The 17,788-nt window shown below is 37.7% G+C and overlaps 1 protein-coding gene across 6 annotated transcripts in view; it reads right to left on the bottom strand.

Annotated features, from left to right (window-relative positions):
* The window catches only part of LOC6502326 (host cell factor), a 93,950-nt gene that overhangs the window by 22,110 nt on the left and 54,052 nt on the right, over nucleotides 1-17,788 (bottom strand). For all 6 annotated transcript variants that reach the window (XM_014904537.3, XM_014904538.3, XM_014904539.3 and 3 more), the window contains one exon: nucleotides 8,695-9,798. In XM_014904537.3, the coding sequence (XP_014760023.1) occupies nucleotides 8,695-9,798 (1,104 nt within the window). The remainder of the gene's footprint in view (nucleotides 1-8,694; nucleotides 9,799-17,788) is intronic.

The following is a 17,788-nucleotide window of genomic DNA, read 5'->3' as shown; positions in this document are numbered from 1 at the left end:
AACTCCCATCCTTCTAACTTGAAAAACAACCAAGTTATGAAATTTCCGATCAATCAGTTATATGGCTGCTATAGGATATAGACGGCCGATCCTTACGAAATTTGGCAGATCGTATATGTTTGCCTAAATAAGAATGCATAGAAAGTCCCAACCCTCTAACTTAAAAAACCTGCCTGCTGTTTCATAATCACATACAATAGTCAGTTACGTCTAAAGTTTCGTTTTCAATTACATTTTCATTAAATTCATTAATAAAATTTTCAGTTTCACTTAATCTAGCATCGTTTTCTGGTTGTTTAAACTAATATTTATGATATTAGAAATTTCATTTACTCTTTTCTGTCTACTCCTTTTACACATTCACCCAATCCATTAACTCCTGAACCCTATTGCATTGAATAAATGGACGCAACTTCTTGAGAGCATGTTGTAAAAGTGTTTTTTTTTCGACAAACTTCCGTGAGTTTATCTTTTCTATCTCTAATTATATTTCGATACAATACTTTATTACAGTCTTCTTTATTGGCAATTTTGTCTTGCACATTCTTCGAAAGAATAATTCGTATTGGACTAGATTCAAACTGGGGTAGCGTTGTATTCAAGGATTCTATATTGACCCAAAATCATTTACTTGTGAGCAACGTTTTAAGATATTTTTTAATTTTGCTATTTTTGACATAACAACTGCAGTGCTGCATTGGCAAAAGATCTGAACATAATCGAATTAAATCGAGTTTTTCACACATTAACTTTGATAGGTAACCATATTTTTTCTTTCCGAGTTTTTTAATAATGTATAATACTGATTTTCCTTGAAGCTGATTAACAATCAAAAAATTACACAGTACTCGTAAAATATTGAAAGAAATTCTTTTCATCGTAATCAAAGATATCAATTCCTACCATATAAGAGGGTTATTTTGATGTTTCGTATTATATCATGGGTTCCTCCTGATTTTTTTACGAAACTTCGCAAGCGTACATAAATTATTTTATACAAGGACAAGTCCGGTATAAATCTAGCTAAAAACTTAAACAGTCCATGAATGTGTAACACTTGTTATTTTACGCATTGTCACTTGGTATTTTAATTTTTTCAATAAACATATAATTTTTTCGTTCTCTTAATAATTTTTATTATACCCTTGCAGAGGGTATTATAATTTTGGTCAAAAGTGTGCAACGAAGTGAAGGAGACATCTCCGACCCTATACATATTCTTGATCAGGATCATCTCCTGAGTCGATATAAGCATGTCCGTCTGCCTGTTTCTACGCAAACTAGTCTCTCAGTTTTAGAGCTATCGAGTTGAAACTTTGCACACATCCTTTTTTTCCTTGCAGGAAGTGCATATGTCGGAACGGCCGGGATCGGTTGACTATATCCTATAGCTGCCATATAACTGATTGATCGAAATGCCATAACTTTTGTGTTTTTTAAGTTGAAGGGTTGGGACTTGGTACTTTGGAACTTTGGTATTTTTTAAGTTAGAAAGATGGGAAAACACCAAAGTTATGCCAATTCCGATCGTTCTATGACAGCTATAGGATATAGTCGGCCGATCCTTATGAAATTTTGTACATAAGATATTTTGGTCAAATATAACATGTGTGGAAAGTCCCAACCCTTCAACTTAAAAAACCCAAAAGTTATGGCATTTCCGATGGTACAGATTCCTCTTTGGGCAAAATAATTCAATATGCCAAATTTTATAAGGATCGGCCGATTATATACGATCCGCTATAATAATATAAGATGCGTGGCGCCACCTAGCGGACTGCGACTCAACTGCAAGGGTATATCAACTTCGGCTCCGCCCAAAGTTAGCTTTCCTTTCTTGTTTTTATCTGATTCTAGCCAATAAATTGGAGATCCATAGAATTATTGTTGTCCAACATTCTGTTGCTTTCAAATGCTTTCTTTGTGTTTTTTTATTCCTTCGGAAAGGATGTGAATAATAAGTACAATTACCGGTCTCCAATATTGAACCTTGTCAGGGTTGAAGCGTATACCATTTAATTCTGCGCGTTTCAAAACTTTCAAAAGATAATTTTTCATCATGTTCCTCAAAACTTTCTCCCAATGTTTTTATGTTCTTTGGCAATTCTTAGAGTTTGTTGGTAAAAGGTTCTGGATGTACCGCAGAAGTTCATTTTCTGCTTGGTCGAGTGATCGTGTGGCTTAAGGATTTTTTGAATACGGCGATCTGCTTTTTGTGTTGCTGTTCAATTTGCTGATTCTAATTATAGTGTTTGTTTGCTTTTTTATCTTCTCTTCCGGTGTAGGGCGAGATCTATGGGGGAACTCACATTCTTTTTGTATTAAAGCCAATTAGTTTTTGGCTACGTCAGGCTGTTAATTCAGGGCTTTGGAGAAGCGTTTTGACCAAATAGCATCGGCGATAAAATTAGGCTGCATGCACTTTGACCCTTTTTAGATTGCAGGATATTTGTTATTCAATAAGGTCTGAGAATTCAAGGTCAGGCATAATCAATAAGGTCTGGGAATTTTCGAAACATAATCCTATCATTTCTGACATTTACAATAGCTTAATTGTACAATGCATTTGGGAGTCACAAGGCGTATGTTTGGCAAGCTACGAAAAGTTGGGTAAAATGATATATTTTGGAAAAAAAAGGTGCAATCGATTGCCCATCAAATGAGCACAAACGACCATCAATACTTTGAAATTACCACCTCCCGTTTGGAAATTATTTAAAAGTGAATGATTTGAATTTTTGATTTATTTTCCATATCGAAATAAACTTGTTTGACCACCAATGGTCATCTTTTAGAATTTTGGAAAACTTTTAGTTTTTGAAATATTTAAATGTTTTGTATGTAACTAAAAAAACACCAAAGTTATGCCAATTCCGATCGTTCTATGACAGCTATAGGATATAGTCGGCCGATCGTTATGATTTGTACATAAGATATTTTGGTCAAATATAACATGTGCATAAAGTCCCAACCCTCTAACTTAAAAAACACCAAAGTTATGGCATTTCCGATCAATCAGTTATATGGCAGCTATAGGATATAGTCGACCGATCCCGGCCGTTCCGACTTAGATACTACCTACGGAAAAAAAGGATGTGTGCAAAGTTTCAACTCGATAGCTCCAAAACTGAGAGACTAGTTTGCGTAGAAACCGACAGACAGACAGACGGACATGCTCATATCGACTCAGGAGGTGATCCTGATCAAGAATATATCTTCTTTATAGGGTCGGAGATGTCGCCTTCACTGCGTTGCACACTTTTGACCAAAATTATAATACCCTCTGCAAGGGTATAAAAAGAAAGGAAAGCTAACTTCGTTCGGAGCCGATGTTGATATAGCCTTGCAGTAGAGCTTATATTATTATCTATATATCGGATCGTATATAGTTGGCCGATCCTTATAAGAATTTTACCATCAAATCAATTTTGTAATAATAATGTTGATAACTGCCCCAAGCATCTTTAAATATTATTAGCAAGGCTGTGCCATTTCCGATCGCTCAGTTATATGGCAGCTATAAGATACAATCGGCCGATCTTAATAAAGTTTGGCAAATCAGATTCTTGCCCAAAATGAAATATGTACCAAGTCCCATCTTTCTAACTTAAAAAACATCAAAGTTATGCCAATTCCGATCGTTCTATGACAGCTATAGGATATAGTCGTCCGATCCGATAGATCGTCCGATATAAAATTTTGTAGATAAGATATTGGCCAAATATAACATGTGTTGAAAAAGTCCCAAATCTCTAACTTAAAAAACACTGAAGTTATGGCATTTCCGATAAATCAGTTATACGGCAGCTATAGGATATAATCGACAAACGGACGTGTGCAAAGTTTCAACTCGATAGATTTAAAACTGAGAGACTAGTTTGCGACAGACAGACAGACGGTCAGACGGACATGTTTTTATCGACTCAGAAAGGGATCCTGAATCAGGAATATATATACTTTATAGGGTCGGAGGTGTCTCCTTCACTGCGTTGCACACTTTTTACCAAAATTATAATACCCTATGCAAGGCTATAACAAGAAAGGAAAGCTAATATATACCCTTGCAGTTAGGGTTGTTCCATTTTCGATCGTTCACTTATATACATAGTCGGCCGATCCTTATGCAATTTGGCTGATCAGATTAGATTGCTCAAAAGGGACCCCGTAGAAAGTCCCATCAGTCAAGCTTAAAAAACGCCAACGTTATGTCAATTCCGATCGTTCAGTTATATGGCAGCTATAGGATATAGTGGGCCGATCCTTATGAAATTTGGCATTGCATTTGGATCGCATTACTTTGCCCAAAATGGAATCTGTACCAAGTTCTATCTTTCTAACTTGAAAAGCACCAAAGTTATGGCATTTCCCATCAATCAGTTATATGGAGCTATAGGATATAGTCAACCGATCCCGGCCATTCCGACATGTATACTGCCTGCTAACAAAAAAAGGATGTATGCAAAGTTTCAACTCGTTAGCTTTACATCGGATCGGCCGACTATATAGCTGTATAGCGACTATATATCCTATAGCTGTCGTAGAACGATCGGAATTGGCATAACTTTGTTGTTTTTTAAGTTAGAAAGATGGTACTTGGTACAGATTCTTTTTTGAACAAAATAATCTGTTCTGCCGAATTTCATAAGGATCGGCCGACTATCATATAGCTGCCATATAACTGAACGATCGGAATTGGCATAACTTTGGTGTTTTTTAAGCTAGAATAATGGGACTTTCAACGGATTCCATTTTGGGCAATCGAATCAGAACTGCCAAATTTCGTAAGGATCGGCCAACTGTACCTTATAGCCTCCATATAAATACGATCAGAAATGGAACAACCTTAATTGCAAGGGTATATCAACTTCGGCTCCGCCCGAAGTTAGCATTCCTTTCTTGTTTAAAATATTTTCTTCTGGGCTTTCCTTCATCTTCAATTTCTATTTGTTGAGTACTTTTCGCTTTGTTTTTAATTTTCCTCTTCTAGGAGATGACCTGCATCGATTTTATCATCTACTTTAAATTTTTTGTCCTCATTGTTTTCCTTTTTGTTGCTGCACGATCCGATTTACAGGCTGCCTCGATGCATCGGATGTGTTGTGTTACAAATTTATCTGCGCGCACAGGTCTATTGAAGGTGCTCATGTCGGATTTTTTTAAATCTTTGAAGTAAGCCTATGCAGACGATCCAACATTATAATTCCACGTAAATTTGTTTTTCATAAAATAAAATTTTGCGCTATTTTGATGAAGGGCTGTACCAATTCCGAAGGAAAATATGGGTTTGGACGACTTATTGATGATTTACATTTACTGGCTTATTCAATAATTCCTTCATTTTCTCCTTGCGGCTCCAATTCCTCCGGTGTATAGGTAATAGCATTATCATAATCTTTATCATATTCTGGTGCCGAGAATGTAGCAATTTTTTCAAGAAGAAAATTTTCTCCGGAGTCTTTTAATTTGCGCATTATATGTTTTAATTTGTGCCGGAGTGCAGTAAACGCAGTAGAACTTGTCCAAACCAATATCGAGTATACATCCAGCTAGTTCGCCCTCATATTTTGTTAAGTATAAATCAGAGATTGGATCGTGTCCTTTGCTTATTCCAAGGATTTAAAGCGTCCTTCCTTTAAAGCGCAATTTTCTTAAAGTTTGTAATTTGGGAATAAAACTTGGATCAGGATCGTCGTCTTTCATTTCCTTCGTGGCTTCTTTTCTCCACAACGACGCTTTCTTATGAAGCAACTCATTACCAATTGCCAATCGTTTTAATCCAGAGCATCTCCGTTTTGGATATGTGGTAGGCCACGAGTATCTGGTACTGTAACCGAAATGCTTATTCCCAAATTCGGATCAGGTTCCACAAGACAATGTCCTTTAAACATTGAACTGCACTCATTGCAGTAACTTTAAATTTGTAGCCAAATGTTTTCTTTTTTTAGCTTTTCTTTGCTTTTTTAAAATTAAAGGCACAATCCTTCATTTTTTCCTTTGGTAGGAGCGATTGATCTACAAACTTCCGTATCCAACTCTAATGTTAAAAACAGATTGAGCAAAGGTCCATTTCCATGTATTTCGCTAATCAGAAATTCCGGATCATCTTCGGAAAGCGTTGAGTTTACAGTTTCATTGATCGAGTTCTCCGTAATACCACAACTTTGCTTTATAAAAGTCAACATATTATTTGGATTTATCCGAACGTATACATTGAAAGTCGGGGCACTGATTTTAGATTTTAGTCGGTATCTAGCTTTAATCCAAACAGAGTCATTCCATGATTTTAACGCACCGGTTTCATTTTGAAAAATACTAACGAACCAAGGTGTATCCACTATCTCAGAAACATCAATATGGGACTTGGATGGCAAATTTTGGATGGCAAAATATTGATGGTTATTTGTGGTCATTTGATGGGCAATCGATTACACCCTTTTTTTTTTAATAAATATCATTTCACCCGACTCAACTTCTCTTAGCTTGTTTGACATTGTAGTTTCCTGTGGCTATAAAACAATCTCCAGATAAGTTTTAATAGTCCATGAATGGATGATCTGTTCGGTAACATCTATAACCTCTTATTTGAAAATTGTATTTGCTTGTGAGGTGCATTTCCACCAGTAGCATGACATCTACAGAGGTCACTTCTGAGTTCAAAGTGTTATAAAAGTGGTAAAAATTTATAAATCGCAAAAATTTCTTTTTACTAATAATCTCTATTCATTTCTACTATACATAAAACAAGAAAGAAAAGCTAACTTCGGGCGGAGCCGAAGTTGATATACCCTTGCAGTTCAGTCGCAGTCCGCTAGGTGGCGCCACGCATCTTATATTATTAGATATGTAGCGGATCGTATATAGTCGGCCGATCCTTATGAAAATTGGCAGATCAGATTGTTTTTCACAAAATAGAATCTGTACCAAATCCCATCTTTCTAACTTAAAAAACACCAAAGTTATGCCAATTTCGATCGTTTTATGACAGCTATAGGATATAGTCGGCCGATCCTTATGAAATTTTGTACATAAGATATTTTCGTCAAACATAACATGTGTGGAAAGTCCCAACCCTCTAACTTAAAAAACACCAAAGTTATGGCATTTCCGATCAATCAGTTATATGGCAGCTATAGGATATAGTCGACCGATCCCGGCCGTTCCGACTTATATACTGCCTGCAAAGGAAAGAAGGCTGTGTGCAAAGTTTGAACTCGATAGCTTTAAAACTAAGAGACTAGTTTGCGTAGAAACAAACAGACGGACAGACGGACATGCTCATATCGACTCAGGAGGTGATCCTGATAAAGAATATATATACTTTATAGGGTCGGAGATGTCTCCTTCACTGCGTTGCACACTTTTGACCAAAATTATAATACCCTCTGCAAGGGTATAAAAAGACTGGCAAAGTACTATATTGCACCAAAGGGCTGTGGAGAACTGTGGGTCAGAAATAGAAACAGGATGGGAAAATATTTCAAAGGAAATGTTGCAGAATTTGCTTGAAATGCCTAGCCGCATTAAAAGTGTCATTAAAGCTAAGGGTCTTTGGACAAAATACTTGTTCAGCTATCGGCGTTTTGATAGCGACCGAATTAATAAGGCGAGGTTAAATTGGTATTTCAATTTATTATGGGTCAATTTAACCCCAAAAAAAAATCCGTGGCCGATCCAAAACAATGCCGAATAACAAGTGCATGTAAACCTAAAAGCTTGCGCAGAAGCTCCACCAAAGCTCCCAAAGTCTCCCTACAAAAGAAACAAAACAAAGCGCATGCGAAATCTGGGATAATCAAAGAACATGGAACAGCGGATAACGGGCAATTAGTGGACCGCTGCGGCTAGTTACACTGACAAAACTAATTAGTAATATTTACGATATTTGATGCTGGCACAAGTCCCTACAGTACTAATATTTAGAAAAAAACACCAAAAACCACAAACGTGCAAAAGTTGATACATTGACTCTTTTTGAATAAAAAACAAGAAACGAAAGCTAACTTCGGGCGGAGCCGAAGTTGATATACCCTTGCAGTTAAGGTTGTTCCATTTCTGATCGTTCAGTTATATGTCGTCTATAGAATATAGTCGGCCGATCCTTTTGAAATTTGGCACTTCGAATTACATTGCCCAAAATAAAATCCGTGGAAAGTCCCATCATTATAACTTAAAAAACACCAAAGTTATACCAATTCCGATCGTTCAGTTATATGGCAGCTATAGGATATAGTCGGCCGATCTTTATGAAATTGTGCAAGATAAGATATCTTGAACAAATTTAACATGTGCGGAAAGAGAAAACTGTGAGACGAGTTTGCGTAGAAACCGACGGACAGACGGACATTCTTATATGGACTCAGGAGGCTATACTATATAGGGTCGGAAATATCTCCTTCACGGTGTTGCATAATTTTGACCAAAATTATAATACCCTCTGCAAGGGTATAAAAATAAGGGGATCTCTCGAACTGGATTTGAGCTCGTTTCACTCCACTCACTAGCCAAAAACTCTACCACTCGGCTATGCCTGACTTGTTGAGGCGCCATAGAAACATTTTTGTTTTTATGAGATGTGTGTGTTTATGAGATGCTTTTAAATAAAATGATACCAATGTGGTATAAAACAATACATAAATATATACATTTTCTCTACTTTTTATTTGACCATAATGTTAATCTTGATTTATTACTTACCATAGAATGTGCATTGCTTTTTTCCTTTTCAGTAATAGGTAGAAATTTTGCACTCTCAATTTTTGAGATTTCTGTTTGTTTAACGTCAGTGGTGCTGCTTACTCCTGACATATCATCAATAATTTCAGCCGGCTCTTCCAAATGTTGGTTATTCAAAATATCTATTAATTCGACACGTGCAAGTTGGTCCACTGATTCTGACGTTGATAAAGGGATAATCGATAATGCCGATGCAGCGTTTTCGTTGTTTACGTTTTCAACCGATTCTGTTTGTGCTTCATTTTGAGGATGTTTTAACAGATCACCAGCTCCATCCAGCTGCTCAATTATATCGTCCATTGGATCTGTTTCTTTCATACTGACAATAGTAAGTGGTGTTTCGGATACAATTTCCTTCGACACGTGCATCGATGGAAAAATTTTGGTCGGTAAATTTTTAGAAGTCAATGTCAGGGCACGAGGACTGCCATCAGTGTTAAACACAAAACTTTTTTTAGCGCTAAGAGATGTTGAGGTTGCAGCAGTAACGGCTGTTGAAGCAGGATACACTACTACTTTATTGGATATAGCGCCAGAAGTAGTCACATTTGTATTGGTACTCATAACTGTGACAGCTTTACCCCCAATATAAAGTGCTGTTTTTTGTTGACTTGGAGTACCACTTGCTTTCTGCATTGATGTTGATGTATGTACAGGTGATATATTACGCAGCATCTTTAAACCGGTCTGGTTAGATATAGCAGATCTTTGAGCACCAGCTCCTTGAAGATTAGTATTAGTTGTTGATGTGGAACTTACCAGGCTTACAATATTAGTTCCAGATGTCATCCCACCTGCAGTACTCACAGTAGTGCTAGTTGGAACAGTTCGTACGGTGTTACCCGTAGTGACTATGATTATCTGTTGGTTTGTTATCTGGGCCCCCTGCTTATTTGTTATAACAAATGCTGGCTTTCCGCCTATTACATTCGATGTTACTTTGCCCATTTGTAGAATATTTGAGTTTTTCATAATTAGCTTACCGCTAGTCATGCTATGTGGCGACACCAGTTTCAAAACATTTCCGGAAACGATAGATTTTGGACTTCCAGAAAGCGCAGGTCCCTGTAACATAAAAATAAGAAAATTGTAAAATTTTTTTTTTATTTTTAATACCGGTTTAAATGAATCTTGCTATTTATTTAAAAAAAAAGAAAGGAAAGCTAACTTTGGGCTGAGCCGAAGTTGATATCCTTGCAGTTAGGTAGCAGCATATATATTATTATAAATATCTCGGTTCGTTTTAGTTGGCCGATCCTTATGAGAATCTCACCATCAATTTTCTAACAAAAATGTTGCAAACAGCCAAAGCATCTTTGATAATAGAACGGATGTGCCATTTCCGATCGTTCAGTTATATGGCAACTATAGGATAAAGTCGGACGATCCCTATGAAATTTGACAGGTTGGATAAGGTTGTCAAAAATGGAATTGGCAGAATGATAAAAATCCCATCCTTCTAGCTTAAAAAACACAAAAGTTTTGGCATTTCCGAAAAATTACGTGTATGACAGCTATAGGATATAGTCCGATCCCAGCATTTCCGACTTAAGTACTGCCTGCAAACAAAAGAAGGACGTGTGCAAAGTTTCAGAGACAGACAGACAGACATTCTTATATCAACTCAAAAGGCGATCCTTATCAAAGATATACAAACTTTATGATGTTCTGGAGATGTCTCCTTAACTGCGTAGAACACTTTTGACCAAAATTATAAAACCCTCTGAACGGGTTTAAATATTGTATGGTGACCCTTTAAACATTACATGTGCTACAGGTGCAATTTTAAATTTCGGAGATATATATGAATTTGATTATCATATCAGTTTCTTATATTAATTAAAAAAAAAAAAACACAATAGATGTATCATTTCTGTTCTTAAGAAAAGAAGATATGTGCAAGGTTTGGACACAAAAACTAATTTTCGTAGAAAAATATATACTGCAGACTGACATTCCTTACCACCAAACCACGTTCGGCGACAGCGACACTACACTGTCGCCCTGCTAAAACGACAATTCTTAAAGCGACAACACACACAGAACCAATCACTGTGCCATTAATGACTGTGCAATATTCCTATAAGGATGACATTAGCATACCCATACACTCATACCAACTTATATATTTATACATTATAGGGTCGGAGGAGACTCCTTGTGTGCACTGTGTTGCACACCTTCCACGGAAATTGTAATACGTTGTAAGATTTTTCTGAAACTGCGCAAGATGGTCTTGATTTTCTTGACAGCTTTGGTACTAATTGGACACAGCAGAGCTCAGTTCTTCTAATCAAGTTGCGCCGATTTAACAGGCGCCGTTATTATAAAGCTAGTAGCGCATCAACCATAAGTTGTTACAATTACATAAGAGTTATTAAATTAATTTTCCAAATATATTTAAAAACAAGAAAGGAAAGCTAACTTCGGGCGGAGCCGAAGTTGATATACCCTTGTAGTTGAGTCGCAGTCCGCTAGGGGGCGCCACGCATCTTATTAGATATTATTAGATATATAGCGGATCGTATATAGTCGGCCGATCCTTACGAAATTTGGCATATTGAATTATTTTGCCCAAAGAGTAATCTGTACTAAATTCCATCTTTCTAACTTAAGAAACACCAAAGTTATGCCAATTCCGATCGTTCAGTTATATGCCAGCCATAGGATACAGTCGGCCGATCCTTATGAAATTTGGCAAATCAGATTATTTCGTCCAAAATAGAATCTGTACCAGTCCCATCTTTCTAACTATGCCAATTTGGATCGTTCTAAGACAGCTATAGGATATAGTCGGCCGATCCTTATTAAATTTTGTACGTAAGATATGTTGGTCAAATATAACATGTGGGGAAAGTCCCAACCCTCTAACTTAAAAAACACAAAAGTTATGGCATTTCTGATCAATCAGTTATATGGCAGCTATAGGTTATAGTCGACTGATCCCGGCCGTTCCAACTTATGTACTACCTGCAAGGAAAAGAAGGATGTGTGCACACTTTCAACTCGATAGCTCTAAAACTGAGAGACTAGTTTGCGTAGAAACAGACAGACGGACAGGCTTATATCGACCCAGGAGGTGATCCTGATTAAGAATATATATATACTTTATAGAGTCGGAGATGTCTCCTTCACTGCGTTGCACACTTTTGACCAAAATTATAATACGCTCTGCAAGGGTATAAATATTGCAAATTATTAAATTGCAAAATTAAAATTTGATCTGCGTTGATATTATAGAAGTCTACACACAAAATCTTATAGCGTTTTCTCTTATAGTCTCTGAGATCACGCATTCACACAGACAGACGGACTTGGCTGTTGATGCTGATCAAAAATATATGTATATACATTCTCTATGGGATCAGAGATGATCCCTCCTTGTTACATATATACATTCACACGAATACAATATACTCTTCGAGCTACGACTGGGCTGACAGTCCGTAACGTTGGATGCTAAAAAAGTATCTATGTTTGTAGAATAAGTAGATAGGCGGGACTTCAGAGACAAATTACCAGAGGCTCTATTCGTTGGATTAGGAGCATTTGAAGCAACGAAGCTGAAATTGACCCGTCAGCTGCGACGAGTTGAAGTACACTTGTAAACCGGAATCTAACAACACTCGGCAAGACAAGATGGCTTTTAATTGACCGTAGACGATCATTTTGGCGGTTGGCTGGAGCACTAGCTGAACTTGGCGATCATAGGTCGAGACGGTGTTGATTGTCTGGGACGGTGGAGTCGCAACGGTAACTGCATATGTGGGAGGCACGTCTGATGCGGGTGAGGACTAGACTTCTGCCCGCAATGGTGCAACATAGAATGATGACGGCGACTGCAAGTTGGGCTACGGGAAACTACTTTTTTGACTTTTTTGACAACCTTAGTTGTATTCAGATTGATTGGATGTATGATCAGTTTGCTTCGGAAAGTTTCTTCTCTTCTTTCAAGAAGTTATTATATTGTATTGCAAGAAGTTATTGTATTGAACATACCATGTTCGAATAAATGTTAATTGCGCCCGTTGGATGATGTGAACGTTGCTTCCGCTTGAATTTCCCCAAAGCTGGGAGCCTTACTTTTCTTTTGTTCCTTTATTTTACTATGCCATTCAGATAGTCACCTCTCCACTACGATGTGATGATCAGTGAGTGAAGCGATATAGAATCGCAGTATGGTTGGCGCGGACAAAATATGCTTCAGTTTGGCTTCCATGATTTTCGTCAAAAGATAATTAAAGTTCCACATGTGCCATAATGTGTGTTGGAAGTAATTTTTTGAACAATTTTCGATAATTATGATGACCGATTTTTTCTACTTCACTAAGAGGCCTTTAAGAGAATAATAAACCCATTAAAGATTTTACATACTATATCAATAGGGAAGTTCGGTTTTTCCATTAGCATATTTGGTTAGTTACTACCATGAACGTGTTTTGGTTTTCAATTCTTTAACGACTTTTTTGATTTTTTTTATCTTGCTTGCTACCAGGAGTAATGCATTTAAATAAGGATTTGGCTGGCAAACACTTGGAAAATGTGTAGCAAATGTTTCCGTTACTTTCGAGCTCTGTTTCCGCTACTTCGTACCAGCATCCGAAATTTTGTTATAGATCGGCCGATTGGAAACCTTAACTGAAGGCTGAAGGTTCATGGTGGGACTTGGTAAATATTCCATTTTGGGCAACGTAATCCGATCTGCCAAATTTCATAGGGATTGGCCGACTATATCCTGTCATATCCTTTACACCTACCATATAACTGAACGATAGGAAATGGCACAACCTTGATATTTTTAAAGATGCTTGGGTCTGTTTCCAACATTTTTATTATTCATAAGTATCGGTCAACTATATACAGGGTGCGCCATCTTTTATTACGGGATGTGAATTTGCTATAACTTTTTGAAAAAACATCCGAGATTCACAAATGAGGTATTTTTATATAATTTGGTCGTTTACAATTTGTTTGGACAAGTTGTGAAACACAACATCGATTAAATGACCCCCCTTATGGGCCACGGCAAAACTGGCTCTTTTCGCTGCTTTTCCATCACTTTCTCGAGCATTTCGACCGGTATGGCATCCATTTCGGCTCGAATGATGGCCTTGAGGTCATCGATAGTCTGAGCATTACAGGCGTAAACCTTTCCCTTCAAAAAGCCCCCTAAAAAAAAGTCTGGTGGCGTCAAATCCAGTGAATGCGGCGGCCTGTCAATATCGCCATATTTTGACATCAAGCGCCCGGCGACTGTTTTGCCATAATCCAAGCGCCTTGGTAGGTCTGTTGCCAAAATTCTTTGAGTTAATTGCACTTTATATGAAAACTTAATTTGGTTTGGGTCTAGAGATTGACTTGGTGTTTAGGTGTGTTTATAGCTGAACCAGACCTTGACCAGCTTTGATATATGTTTTGGGTCATTGTCCTGTTAAAAGACCCATCTCAAGGGAAGACTTGCCCTCAGCATATGGCAGCATTATGCCAGACAATGTGTTTATACTCTTGCAGAGGGTTTTATAATTTTATGAAAAATTGTGCAACGCATTGAAAAAGACATTTCCGACCCTATAAAGTATATAAATTCTTGATCAGGATCACTTTCTGAGTCGATATAAGCATGTCCGTCTGTCTGTTTGTACCCCAACTAGTCCCTTAGTTTTAAAGCTATCGAAACTTTGAAAACTTTTGTTTGCAGACAGTATATAAGTGGGAACGGCCGGGATCGGTCGACTATACCCTATAGCTGCCATATAACTGATTGATCGGAAATGCTATAACTTTGGTGAAGGGGGTTCCCCCCTTTCATTTTTGTTTTAGAAATATTGCAACACTGTAACCCTTCAATATAAAAAAGTTGGCTGGTGTGTATTACATAACAATTGAGTTATATAGAAACAGATAAAACATCTTTATACTCTACTTGTTAAAGTCAAGCCGATTTCATTGTTCCAAGCCAGCATTTATTGTTGGATGTGTGAACATGCCAAATATGCTGACTTTTCCCGGCGTGTTGACCTACATTATTGTTGCAGTGACTGTCTGGCTGTCCAAGATGAAAGTTAGTTCCTTAAGTTAATCGTTAGTTTTCGAAAAATCAACGATCAACTCTGTGCACTGGATACTCAATTCAACAGCCTTCAGCTTTTGAATGAATCTCCTAAGCGAAAAAAATCCGCTACTACGAAAGTATCAGCTTGAGAGGTCGCAGGCTTGATTCACCCGCAATGATGCAGACGCTTGAGCAAAACTCTTCCTTGTCTTGACATCCATGGCATTACTCCAAATGATACCAAGAAATTCCCTAGAACTACTCCCTTAGCATCCACTCAATAGGATAACCTACCGCCGGACCCCCGGAACGGCCTGATGACGCGGTATTACAGACAGTCTCACCAAAACCTTTAAATCTGTTAGACAAATATTTGTGTCACGGCCAGCCCCTAATACTTCTGACATTTATATTTCTAATACCAAGGCCATTATTAAAATGGAAGACATTAGGAAATTTAATTATTTCTACTCGACGCGCATGTCATCCCAATGCCAATGATTGCGACGTTATGTTCGCCTGGTTTTTAGCCAGAAGCAAGAGCATCAGCCGAGTACGGTTAAGAAAAAAGATTCTAATAGTTTTGAAGTCAAGCTCCCACATGCAGCATCTTCCAATCAGATTCTTCAAAAAACTTACATTTTCTATTAATCTTATCTATCAGAATTGTAGGGGCCTGCAAAATCAGCTCCCTAGAATCTATTCTGATAGTCTTGCTTTTGCATCCCATATAATTTTCTTTCCCGAAATCTGGTCAAACCCGGAGTCTGGTGTCGATCAAAAGTCGCGTGTCAAATAAAATAATAAATAAAAAAAGTGCTCAAAACTTTTTGGAACAACTTATTCACCTTCTAAAATCTCAGAACAGCCATACGCGTACAACCTTCAACCAATCTTATATTTTTTCCATCTATCTCTTGAAAGTAGTTTCTTATTGGATATTTAAGAGGTTAAATCAGTTCATTCGCCAAGAGGTCATCTCGGCCCGTTACTGCTTACTCTCTTTATTAACGACTTGCCCCCAGCTTTAGCGAACACGCTGGTACTAATGTACGCAGACGATGTTAAGCTTTGTCTACAATTCAAATCGTCCTCTACCCGATGCAGACTTTAGTCCAATCTCGATAACTTTCAAAAACACTAACACGCGTACAGCTTAACGTTCCGAATAGAAGGAATATAAACTTTAGTCCTCTATTCCTAAGCCATTGCAGACCGACATATGCACAACAGCATGATCCTCTTAAGGTCTTCCTCTTATTTTACTTTCCTGTCCTTTTAATATAAAAACATCAAATTTAAATTACTTACGAGAGCACAGAAATTCTTCCTTTACAATCTTTCTATCTATTACTACCTTGCATCTATTCCCGCAATTCGAGTCGTACGAAAAAAAAACGCGAAAAAAATATGTACACTACTGGCCAAAATAATAAGTACACAGATAAAATGTTTATATGTTTCGATATAACTAGATTATTATGCAATGTACACCCGCCAATTTTTTATTATATTGATAGGTAATATAAGTATTTATATTGATAAATTATATTGATAGCTACAATGTTACACAATTTCTAAAACAAGAATTAAATATGGGAACCTCGTGTATTCAATACTAAACTTAACGCTGGGTGGGCGATTTTGATCTGGCCAAAATAATAAGTACACCTGTGTATTTGATAAATTTTAAAGGATTAAAGCTAAAGGTTAAGGTATGTGTCGAGTCAGGCAGCAGCCACGGCATAAATTGAATCATTATAAATGTAACATATATATATAAATGTAATAATTATAGTTTAGCATATAATAATTTTCTCATCGCTGTTGTTAGTCGCAAGCCGACTCCTCTCGGCCGCTCGGCTTTGTTTAATCTTTGTCATTAAGTTAACGAGGGATCCTCCACGATTTGAAGAGGTTCCAAGGCGCCCTGCAGCCAATGTCAAAGGTGGAGGATGCTATGCTCCATGTGCGTCACGGCCAGTTGGTCGCCATGTACAAGGATTTTAAGGCCGTCCACGGGGAGCTTGAAGAGTTAGACATTGCTGAGATAAGCAGCGACTTGCGATGGACAGTGTCTGAGCTTGTAGCTACGATGCATGCCGAAATCGAGCACGAGACGTCGTTGCGCTCTGCTCGAATTGCTGCCCATTCCACCCTTGCCAGCGGAGTTTCCAGTATCCAGGTGGAACCAGCGCTCAGTCGGAGTTTTCAAGCCTTGCCTCCTCTTCCTCTTCCTGCTTTCAGCGGAGGATATTTAGAGTGGGCTGAGTCTCATTCGGTCTTTTCGACGATCGTAGGCTGGAATCCTTATATAAGTAAGGTGGAAAAAATTCAGAGGTTGCGATCTTGTCTTCGGGACTCCGCTTTAGAGGCAGTCCGTTCCTTGGAAATCTCCGAGGAGAATTATAATGTCGAAGTGCAGCTTTTTTTTTTTATACTTTTGTCTTTTATTTGTTGGATCTTCTCTTATTAAGAGACTAACAACAATTTTAAAAATCTTAATCTAATACATAATTAGTTTATCTTTGTAAACATCTATACTATGGGGCCTCCGATGTCAACGGGCTGGAAGTTCATTTCTTCTTAATCGGGATTGTTGACTAACTTGGTTTAGCGATCTGGCTAGAGGGTTTTGGTGCGTGGAGAGTTTCCTTTTGTATTCTTCCTGGAGTTGAGAAATTTCAAATGCTATACCTAAGTCTCTATGGATATCTTCATTGCGAATATACCATGGAGCTCCTGTGATGGTTCTGAGCACTTTAGACTGTGCCCTTTGGATAACGTCTATATTACTACTGTTTGCATTGCCCCAAAGTTCGAAGCCATACTTCCAGATAGACTTTATGACTGAATTGTAGAGTCGGAATTGTTTATATTCCAGTCGGAATATCCAGTTGGAACAGCGTTGCAGGACTTTAGAGGCTATGGATGTGGGAAGACGTAGAATAGCAAATAACAGTAGAGCGTCCTTTATTATTACTAATTCACCTGCCTCTGCTT

Source organism: Drosophila ananassae (genome assembly GCF_017639315.1).
Source record: "Drosophila ananassae strain 14024-0371.13 chromosome 4 unlocalized genomic scaffold, ASM1763931v2 tig00000061, whole genome shotgun sequence".
In the NCBI taxonomy this organism is placed as follows: domain Eukaryota; kingdom Metazoa; phylum Arthropoda; class Insecta; order Diptera; family Drosophilidae; genus Drosophila; species Drosophila ananassae.
The sequence above is the reverse complement of the archived record's forward strand: the minus strand, read 5'-3'. Positions and strand labels throughout refer to the sequence as shown.